This window comes from Cebus imitator, unplaced genomic scaffold (assembly GCF_001604975.1).
Source record: "Cebus imitator isolate Cc_AM_T3 unplaced genomic scaffold, Cebus_imitator-1.0 Scaffold76, whole genome shotgun sequence".
NCBI lineage: Eukaryota > Metazoa > Chordata > Mammalia > Primates > Cebidae > Cebus > Cebus imitator.
The window spans coordinates 10290770-10302272 of NW_016107391.1; the positions used below are offsets into that span (position 1 = coordinate 10290770).

The window sequence follows — 11503 nt, forward strand, 5'->3', positions numbered from 1 at the left end:
GTCAGCTTATTGAATGAGTCAGTAAGTTGGTTTTTCCCTCTGTTTTCTGGAAGAGTGTGTGCAAGGTTTGAAGAATTCATTCTTGAAACTTAGGTAGAAATCACCTATAAGGCATTTGTGCTTTAAAAAATATTATTCTGTCAAGAGATCAAGACCATCCTGGCCAACATGGTGAAACCCCATCTCTACTAAAAATACAAAATTAGCTGGGCATGGTGGTGTGCTGCATGCCTGTAGTCTCAGCTACTCGGGAGGCTGAGGCAGTAGAATTACTTGAACCCAGGAGGCAGAGGTTGCAGTGAGCCAAAACTGTGTCACTGTACTCCAGCCTGGCAACAGAGAGAGACACCATCTCAAAAAAATATATATAGAAATCATATTAAATAGATCAAGGAATAAGGATGGTCTTCTGGTCCAGAAGGACTGTGGTTGAAATCCTGGTTCCCCTATCTGCTAGCTATGTGGCTTTAAAGGAGTTAATTAACCTTTCTGATCCTCATTTTCCTCAGCTGGGTTACAACACCCAGCTAATGGATCATGAGGACCAAAGAAGCTGGGGTAGGGAAACTGCCCGATGTCCAGCCTGGGTTTTAAGCACAACAGAGCCTGCTCATTTTTCTCTTCTGGAGAGATTGCTCTGGCACTGGCAGATGGAGTGGGGATAGAGTGTGTGCAGAAGACCAGTCAGGAAGTGTTTTTGTTGGGAGGAGGTGGATATGAGATGGATTTGTGAGCAAGGACGGCTGAGCCTGACTGCTGGAGATCTCAGGAGACACAAACAGCAACGTCATCTTCAGGTTTGGGGTTTGGATGCTGGAGCAAGCTTGTGAAGGTTGGTCATGAGCTTCATTTAGGAGCATGTTACATCCTCTGAGACAAACAGCCTTGTTTTTTGAAGCATTCCAAGGGTATTTGGGTTCTGGATCTGGAGCTCGGTGAAGAGCTGGAAGCTTGGACTGACTTGGGAGTGACCAATGAAGAGAAAACAGTGGTTACCCCAAGGTGCATCGTCAGTGGGGATGAGGAAATTGTAACATTCAAAGGTCAAGCCTGTCCAAGGAGGTAACCTGCCTGCTGCAGAGATCCTGCAGGGGCCTGGGCTCCTAGTGCCATCTGTCATGTCAGGTGGGAGTCACAGGGTCTCTGCCAGGTCTGTGCTATATGCCAGAGGATACAGAGACTGCTCTTTAGAGGTGGAGGAAGTAGCTGGGCAAGAGACCTGAGAGTGGTCTAAGGGAGTGAACCAAAGATGCTAGTGAGATAAAGGGCAGCTGGAGCAAGGGTGTGTGCGTAAGGGGTACCGTGATGGAAGGGCAGTGGGCCTCCAAGAAGGAGGAGGGGAGGACACCTGCTGCTGGGTGTGAGGGTGGCAGTGGTGGGAGGTGATGTGTTGGGGGCTAACTGCTGAGGGGAAAAGACAGTGGATGCTCATGGTCCAGCAGAGCCTGTATGTCATCAAGCTTCGGTGCACAGCAGTTCTCTCCAGGGGCCCTGCAGCTCCTTAAGAGTAGACACAACAGAAGGAAAAGAAACTGGGGTGAGGTCTGCAGGGTGGGGTAGGGCAGGGGTGAGGGGTTATGGCACTGAGGAGTTAAATCTTCAAGCTTGAGAGTACCATGTTTTTATAAAGCTGTTTGTCCAACTCTACAGGCAGGAACTCTTAAAATTATTGATCGGAAAAAGCACATATTTAAACTTGCTCAGGGAGAATATGTTGCACCCGAGAAGATTGAGAACATCTACATCCGGAGCCAACCTGTAGCGCAAATCTATGTCCATGGGGACAGCTTAAAGGTAAGGCCCCCGGGCTTCAGCCCTCCCACACATCCTGGGCATGCTAAAAAATCCAGATTAAACATTAACCTGCAATCAGACGCCAGATTCTCCTCTGCATTTTAAAACATGAGAGAAAACTCCTTTTTAAAGGAGAAATCTTAATTACTTACAGTGTTTTAAAATGTAATTAGGTCAAGTAAGTTGCCTAAAGTAGTACTAATGAACATTCCCACTCGTTTTCACTTACGCTTCACCTACTTCCAGGGATTTTTGAGATAAAGTAATAGAGCAAGATTCAGGGTTTCTACTGTTTTTACTTTTTGTTTTTAAAAAATCATTATTACTGTTATTATTATTGAGATAGGATCTTGCTCTTTCAACCAGGCTGGAGTGCAGTGTCACAGTCATGGCTCACTGTAGCCTCAACCTCCCTTCTGGGTTCTAGCCATCTTCCTACCTAAGCCCCTTCACCCTCCTTCCCCTTCCCCAATAGCTGGGACTACAGGCGCACACCACCATCCCCAGCTAATTTTTTTTTTGTATTTTCAGTAGAGACAGGGTTTCGCCATGTTGGCCAGGCTGGTCTTGAACTCCTGACCTCAAGTGATCCACCTGCCTCGGCCTCCCAAAGTGCTGGGATTACAGGCGTGAGCCACCATGCCCAGCCTGATATTAAATATATTCTATACTATCATTGCATTTCTATAATTAAATATTATGAAATTATTTTTTAAGGAATGCTTTAGAAATTAAAATAGGCCTGGCGTGGTGGTTCATGCCTGTAATCCTAATACTTTAGGAGGCTGAGGCAGGAGGATTGCTTGAACCCAGAAGTTTGAGACTAGCCTGGGTAACATGGCAAAACCCTGCCTCTACAAAAAATACACAAATTAGCAACGTGTGGTGGCATGCCCCTGTAGTCCCAGCTACTTGGGAGGCTGAGGTGGGAGGATTGCTTGAGCCCAGGAGGTGGAGGCTGCGGTGAGCCATGATCACACCACTGAACTCCTGCCTAGGCAACAGAGTGAAGCCTTGCCTCAAAAGAAAAAATAAATAAAATGAAGTCTTTCATGAATGAAGATCGTATTAATGAAACCATTTCAAAGTAGCCAGGTAACCTTGAGAAGCATTTGGTTTTTGGTTCACAGAATTTGGATCAGAGAGTTATTTGATCAGCATCCTAAAGATGTGCTGATTTGAGATTGGCATGAGAATCAACGGTGCATATCAGTCTAACTTTACTGATTCTTAGAGTCCTTAAACTTACTATTTTTTATATAAAACTAGGGGAATATATCAGAAAATGAACATGTGATATATTGGCAGAAATATTTTGTGACATGAGCAAATATTTTATAAGCATATACTTCATTTTTGAAAAAGGTGGAGTCTGAGAATTTTAATGCTGGACCACAAATAACCACTTTAAAAGCATTTGTCATGACCTGTTTTCTCTTTTGGTGAGCACTGCAGGCCTTTTTGGTAGGCATTGTTGTGCCTGACCCTGAAGTTATGCCCTCCTGGGCCCAGAAGAGAGGAATTGACGGAACATATGCAGATCTCTGCACAAGTAAGGTTGGTATCTTGGGGCTGTCTCCTGAAAAGTTATTGAATGTTTTGTGATATCACGTAATGAGAAAATGGAAAAGTTGTAGACCAGTGAAATTTGAACTCGTACAGAATTTCTAACATTACTTTATACATGGTGGGGATGGATCCTAAACCAGAGATTTATCCTTTTTTGTTACTGAAGAAACTCATATTTCTTGACAAACATTTGGATTTTAAGCCAGGAGACATCACAGAAAGCTTATCCAGCCCTGTTACTTTGTAGCTTAGAGGAGAGTCCAGGGAGGGTGGTAACTTACCCAAGGTCACAAAGCTGGTTAGCAGCAAAGTCAGATGTGAGCATAGGCTTTCTCACTCACCTGCCATGCTCCCTCAGATATAAGGTGGATTTTGTCTCTACTTGGCATAGACAGCTAGTCATGGAATGGAAAAAGCAGCACAATTCTTCCTGCTTAGAGCATTAGCTAGTCACACCTTCCTGAAACCTTCTAATGGCACATATAGAACTCTGAGGAGGAGGTCGCTGTGCTCCGACTCAATGTAGCTTCTTGAATCACATGGTCCATTTCTTAGCAGCAGCCATAGACCCTCCCTCTCCCACTGTGCCCTGGGCCTTTTACTCACCTGGGGGTAGCAAGACTCACCAGGCTGACCAATAAGGCTGCTTCAAAAAAAAAATTGAGTGGTCCCTTAGCCCGTTCATGGTCACTCCTTTGGCCATTTCAAGTACTTACTTGCCTGATGAGATGTGGTAATAGGAGTGCTGCCAGAGAGCATCAGCCTCAGTTGTTAGCACATGTTGTGGGTTAGCACATGTGGGTTAGCACATGTTATGGGTTAGCACATATGGGTTAGCACATGTTGTGGGTTAGCACATGTTGTGGGTTAGCACATGTTGGTTAGCACATGTTATGGGTTAGCACATATGGGTTAGCACATGTTGTGGGTTAGCACATGTTGTGGGTTAGCACATGTTGGCACAGTCACCAGTTGGACTTCAAAGTTGTTTCCTCTACCTTCATTTTGAAATGTGTTCTTGACTTGTAATTTTTCTCATATGGTTTGATTCAGGATCTGAAGAAAGCCATTTTGGAAGATATGGTAAGGTTAGGAAAAGAAAGTGGACTCCATTCTTTTGAGCAGGTAACAGTTACCTACCCCATACGCATTACAGCCCTTTAGGGAGTGATGAAAATTAAATTAACCCATGGTGACCCTGACCTAGATTGTTGACTTTTCATGATGTGCCTGCCAGCAGGCTGTGTGCCAATAGACCCCGAAGGCCTCTTTCAAGCTGCCTCCTGAACCAAAATAGGTCACGTGTCAAAAGAGATTGCACTCGTTCTTATAATTACAAACTTTCATAAGGCTGAAATAATACCCTAGCTGCAACTAGTAGATCATGTGTACGTTGTCTTCTAAGCTGCCTGCATTACCGAAGACGACAGTCACACCTTATTTTTATTTTTATGGAGACTGTCTTCTTGGATTTAGCAGGCAAGCTTGCTTGTTAGGAAGACATTGGAAAAATTATTCTCTTCGGGCCGGTGACCTGTTAGCCCAGCATGACTTCTGTAAAGAGGAAGAAACAGAATGCTTTGGGAGAGGACACAGCAATCCTTTAAGACTTCTTCTTTCTGCGAGGTTGCGTTCTTACTGTAACTGGGTTCATAAGCATACTTAGTCTGACTTACATCTACCATCTATATATCCTCTTTTGGCAAAAATTCAAAGAGAAAAATAGTTCAAATGGAAAAATATTAAGAATATACTGATTTTTAAAATGTCCTTATATTTAAAATAATTGTTTTTCATAAAATAAGCATTTCATTAAAATAATTGTTTTGATACAAGTTTGTTTCCCCAAATTTAGTGGCGAGGTTCTGCAAGTTTGATGAGAGTCTTAAAATTTTGTTCACTTGATAACCTAGAAACATCGAAAACCACTTTAAAACATAAAACTCTTATAGTGCTTTAATTTGCAATAAAAACATTTTCATTGATTACAATTTTAATTTTTTGGTTTCAAACTAAGGAAATCTAAGCAAAGTTTCGGGTCTAAAAATTTTGTTTATCTTTTTAAATAGATCTTTACAATAATCCATTTTGAGAAACACTGCTTTACCCTCATCTGTCAGTATGTTTTAGAGCAGTTTAGGCCTAGCTAGGTAAATATATATTTTTTTAAAGTATAAAATCTGAGACATTCAGGCAAGTTACATTTATCTTTCTAAATGAAAAAGGTCAATTTTGGCATATTAATTATTTAAATTTCCAAATATGCTAGAACTGACTTCATTGCCCTTCCTCAGTGGGGATTTGAGCGATGGGATCCTCTGTGATCGTGTAGACCAGGGGCCACAAATGAATGGTCATAGGCCTGGTTGGTCTGGGCCTATGTGGTGATTTGAAGCTCTGGCTGGCTGCTGCCTACTGGGGACAGGCTTGCCTAAGCTTCTCAGTTCCTGTGGACATCCTGATGCATTCACAAGGCCTGCACGCCCCCTGCTGGTGTTTGGATGTGGGACCTACCCCAGGGCACACAGAGCATCATGACACCCAGATTCCTCTTCATGGAAAAAATATCCCCACTCTTAAGATTATGCTTAAAAGGGACCTTTGGTTAAGTTTCCAGTGTTAACCATTGCTCTGGTTAGAGCTTTCACTGAGAGGAGACGTGTTCTTGACTTTCCACATGGCTTTAGCAGAGTTTCTGCTCTAATAATCTGCCCACACCATGGTAACCTCAAATACAGGGAAGTCATGTGGCATCTCAGAGGCCTTTAGTTTTATTGCCAAGGCTGTTGCCTTTTGATTTTCTCTGTTCCCATTCTCTTCTTTGTTGGTCTGTGGCATCCTCCCCACACAGCCAGTGTGTGCCCTCAGCTGACCACAGGAAAGCAAAAACCAAACCTCATGCCTGAATAGGGTGTGCTCTCAGTTGTGATCCACAGCTCAACATAAATTATTTCAGTTAATCCATAATGCATTGTCAGCTTGTCCTTTTTCCTCTTCCTCAAAAATGAATGGCCAATTAAGTACGCGTAACTCTAATTAAACACACACACATACACATACACAAATAGATATTCAAGTTCGGTATCCAAAGTTTAAATCATTCAACAAAAGTTTTAGTTCAGACTTACTGGACTTGGTTGATCTGAATTGAACTTTGATTTAGAAAAACAATTGATATAATTTAATTTCCAAGAACAGACAATTCCTAGAACTAGGCCAACCATTATTAATTTATGAAGATCTTCAGAAGATGTATTTTAATGAGTAGATAGGTAGCTGGGAAGTATTTGAGCATTCTTAACCATGATTTAATGATTTGCTCGACATTTATATCCCTTATTAATTTGCATAGGCAGTACAATATGAACTTTGACACTTGATAGATTTTTCCATTTCTGACTAATTAAGCCCTTACTAAAAATATTTTATTGGTGGGGTGTGGTGGTTCATGCCTGTAATCCCAGCACTTTGGGAGGCCAAGGCAAATGGATCACAAGGTCAGGGAGTTCAAGACCAGCTTGGCCAATATGGTGAAACCCCGTCTCTACTAAAAATACAAAAATTAGCCGAGTAGCGCCTATAAGCCCAGCTACTTGGGAGCCTGAGGCAAGAGAATCATTGAACCTGGGTTAGGGGGTGGACAAAGTTTGCAGTGAGCCGAGATCAAGCCACTGTACTCCAGCCTGGGCAACAGAGTGAGACTCCATCTCAAAAAACAAATTATTGTATTTCCTGTCATTATAATGATTACCTAACCAATTTGTCTTTAAATCAGAAATGAATTGAGCATTCCCTAACTCACTTAAACGTTTTTTTACTTTATCTCTCCTGTCATAAATTATTCACTCTGTGTTTATTACCTACAAGCAATATTATGTTAAACGATTTCATTAAGACAATTGAAAAACTTAAAATACTATGTTTCTCTAAAATTGTGAAAAGTTTGTGCTTTTATGAGTTGGCATGAGTGGACAATTTTGAAATATTTTATTTCAATGCCATATTTAAATATTACAGTATTTCTAAATTATTTGTAAAAACCTGTAGAATCTCTTTTCAGTGAAAAGAGTATAGTTTCAGAAAGGGAAGCTAGCATTAGGCATCTTCTTTCTTTTTCTAACAAAAACTTTGCTAATTAAAAAATGGAAATTCTAGTTTGATAAAGTATTTGGCATAAGGAGAGATTAAGTACTCTCATACCTTTTTTACAAGTTCACAATTGGACAGTTTGGCTTTATGAGAAAATAATTATTATAAAAAATGAACATGTGCTTTATCATTGATTTACTTCTGAGAAAAACTATAGATTTGTGGCCCACAGTTAAAGTCAGTGTCAGTTAAAAAACTGATTGATTCATTTTTTCCCACTTACTGACTGTACTTTTTAGTCACTCAGGCAGGTTACATAGGTATTTTCACAGAAGAATTTAAATAGTCCAAGGGACGTAGGTCAGGCCAGAGCAGGGACTGGCAGCCTGGCAGCAGTGCCGCTCTGACCTGCTCACTAAGGGACTGAAAGTTGAGCCCAGAGCAGGCTGCCATATTGCTTGGCCTTCTGCAAGTCTGTCTTTGATGATACAGCCTCTTCTCAGACAGAATTATTTTGTAGACAGCCACATGCAACTAAAGATGTCCCACTCAGCTATTTAGGTTTGAGCAGGTAGCTGGCCCGACAGATATTCCAAATCTACCTGTTGATGCAGTTCTTCCTTCCTAAGATAATAATGTGTTCTTTTACATTTCTACTTAACCATATAAATCACATTCTATATCTCTCCTTATGAAATGTATATTTCCAGTACTGTATTTTTTTTAGTAGCTTCTGCTTGTCACTGCTGGCTTTTCAAAGATATTCACCCCAAGTTCCTATACTGAACATAGACTCTTGTCCCAATTACACGATGTTCTCCTACATATGTAATTCCTGTATGCTGTTAGAAATGCAGACAAGCTGAAATTCAGGCTGCAAGAGCATGGTAGAAATTATATCTTGGCATTTGTATCTCCTTTTAATAAAGGATAGTATTAATTTTAACAACAAAAGAAGGTGGATAGATGGTTTGCACTTACCAGAAGTATTTATATGATAGTGCTTCTATCAAAAGAGAAGTTTTTTTGAAAAGTTAAGGATATTAGCCCTTTCCATTTTTCAGTTGTTTTATTTTGACAGTAAAGGTTAGTTACTACTGCATTAAATCTTTGCATCTAAGGTTAATTTTGATTTTGATTGTATTAATGTTTTCTTTAAGCTAATTAATTTTGTCATCAAATAGTGATTTCCAAACTTCAATAGAACTTAAATAACATCTTATATAAAAATTGAGCATGCATAAAACATAAGAGTAGTGCTACTCAAGTTGGTTTAAGGCTTGAGCCAGAGCTTCTCCACACACATGCTTTCTCTTAAGCACCTCACTTCATCCCTCCTCATCGTCCCACCCTTCTCCGTCTCCTTTCTACCCTTACCTATCTGAACCTCATTTCCATACCACCCCCAGCAGTGGCCTCTGCAGATCTCCTAGTTCTCAGTGCGCTATGATTTAAAAACATCTCCCTTGGGACCTGTTTCCAATAAATATTGGATCTCCAAGGACGGTTTATATTTGGTAACAACAAATCAGGAAAATAGTATATTCTATAGGGTACAAAGAACAGCAGCCCTATTCCTTCCTAAATCCTATGCTTCTTTGAATATCAAGCAGACTTAGAGAATTTTCAAATAAAACCCATTTTACAAGAACCATATCTAATTGTGAAACACTTGATTGTTGATGATACCCATCTTTAGCCAAGATTTCCAGCTATTTAAGATGATACCTATCTTTAGCCATAGATTATGCCATAAAGATTATGCCCATCTTTAGCCAATATTTCCACCTATTTAAATTGCATATCCAAGTAGAAATCCTTTCAATAAGTGAGATAAAGATTTTTCAAACTTGAACTAATTTTTATTTTACTTGAACTCACCATGTCCTTCTGAGACTTTGTATTCCTTTATGAATGGCACTACCACCTTTATGAAGCCATCCAAACCAGAAACCCAGGAGTCCTTGGGGCTGCCTGCCTCTCTCCTACATTTTGCCAAGTTATCTCTGAATCATTATTAGAGCTGCTTACTTGTCTCTGTCTGTGCCACTGCCCTGAGTGTATGTCCTTATCTTCATTCCAATGAATTGGCCAGATTCTTCTGATTAGTTGCTGTATTAGTCCATTCTCACACTGCTATAAAGAACTTCCTAAGACTGAGTAAATTATAAAGGAAAGAAATTTGATTGACTCCAGATCCACGTGGCTGGGGAAGCCTCAGGAAACTTACAATCATGGCCAAAGGGCAAGCAGGCACCTTCTTCACAAAGCTGCAGGAGAGAGTGGGGTGAGCCAAGGGGGAGGAGCCTCTTATAAAACCATCAGATCTTATGAGAATTCACTCACTATCACAAGAACACCATTGGGGAAACTGTCCCCATAATCCAATCACTTCCCACCAGGTCTCTCCCCAAACATCTGGAGATTACAGTTGAAGCTGAGATTTGGGTGGAGACAAAAAGCCTGACCATATCATTTGACCTGCTCCCAATCTTAAATATTTCAAAAACAATCTGCCCATTTCTTTTGGAGAGATCTTTCAAAAATGTGTATTCAGCCATGCCATTACCCTAACTAAAAACCTTCAGTATCTTATTATTGTCTTTGGAGTAAAGTTTGAGCTTCTGCATAAACTGGCTCATCTACCACTTCAGCTTCATCCCTCACACTCATTGCCTCTTGTTTTATGTAACAAGAAACCACTTAGAGTTCCCTTTTCACACTCTGCCATTTCTCACTCCCATAGCTTTGTTTTTGGGGTTGTCTCTGCCTGCAATGCCCTTCTCCACCCACTTCTCCCCCTTTGATGGTTAACTATAACCCATTATTTAACATTCACCTGATTTCAGAAGTCTTCTCTGACTGCCTCTCCCTCTCCCCTCTGATGCCTGAGATGGATGCCCTTTGTCCTGTGCATACCATACTGATAATTGCCCAGTGTTTCTCTGTCTCTACTACTGGATGTGAATGTGCACTCCCGAAGGAAAGAGGCATTCAGGGTTCCTCTTTGTATCCTCAATGCCTGGCATAGAGTAAGCAAGTAATTTATTTCTGTTGACTGGCTAAATGAATGAATAGGAAGGAAAAAAAAGATGGCTTTTATATACGTAAAATGGTCTGAAATGTTCTCAATATAATTTTGACTTAGCATAATGTCTCTATGTCATCATATCTACTCTCATGTGCCTTTTTGCTTTTTACCATGTATACAATAAATACTGTGTTCTATGCCTGTTAAATGTTTGACATTTAATAAATGAGCTATTCTGCATTTGGTTTTTAGGTTAAAGCCATTCACATCCATTCTGACATGTTCTCTGTTCAAAATGGCTTGCTGACACCAACACTAAAGGCTAAAAGACCTGAGCTGAGAGAGTACTTCAAAAAACAAATAGAAGAGCTTTACTCAATCTCCATGTGAAGTTCAAGGAAAGTTCTTCTCCGTATAATGGACTGTGTAGCAATATTATAGTCATTCTTGAAAGTAATGAGTCAAAATGACACAGGTGAAAATGAATAAGCATCTGATTTTATGACTGAGCCTTTTCTTGTCCCAAGAGGTCTTTAACAATATTTTCTCTATCATCACTGAGTACACTTTATTTTTATTATTAAAATGATATTGTAGCAGGCTGCTAAAAATATCACAAATGGCAATGTAAAAATCAAGACATTTTCTCAAGAACTGTGTACCACTAAAAGTAATATATTCTCAATGTTCACAGAACTCCTATTAAACATAAAGGAAAAATATAACTGATATATTGTACTTAATTATTTGTGAAATAGTAACCAGATGCAGCAAATATCTAGGCAATGTGGACTACCTCATTCAATAACTGATTGTCAAAATCACAATTAAATCAGACTTCAAAAATTAAAGCTAGGTGTACAGAATCATGCTAGAACAAAACATAATAACTCACAGTCTGTGTAACTTCAGATTCTTTAAACAGGACAATCCATATTGTCATATGTGAAGAAGTTTTCTCTCTGATTTTTACTTTTATTCATGAAAAATACAAATTCAGAAATTCTTTTTGTTCTTTTT

At 40.0% G+C, this 11503-nt stretch overlaps 1 protein-coding gene across 6 annotated transcripts in view; it reads left to right on the forward strand.

Moving 5' to 3' along the window:
- The window catches only part of ACSL6 (acyl-CoA synthetase long chain family member 6), a 58226-nt gene extending 47023 nt beyond the window's left edge, over positions 1-11203 (forward strand). For all 6 annotated transcript variants that reach the window (XM_017532475.2, XM_017532477.2, XM_017532472.2 and 3 more), the window contains 4 exons: positions 1651-1794; positions 3250-3351; positions 4417-4488; positions 10736-11203. In XM_017532475.2, coding sequence (XP_017387964.1) covers positions 1651-1794; positions 3250-3351; positions 4417-4488; positions 10736-10873 — 456 coding nt within the window. In that variant the 3' untranslated portion in view covers positions 10874-11203. The remainder of the gene's footprint in view (positions 1-1650; positions 1795-3249; positions 3352-4416; positions 4489-10735) is intronic.
- The last annotated feature ends 300 nt before the right edge of the window (positions 11204-11503 follow it).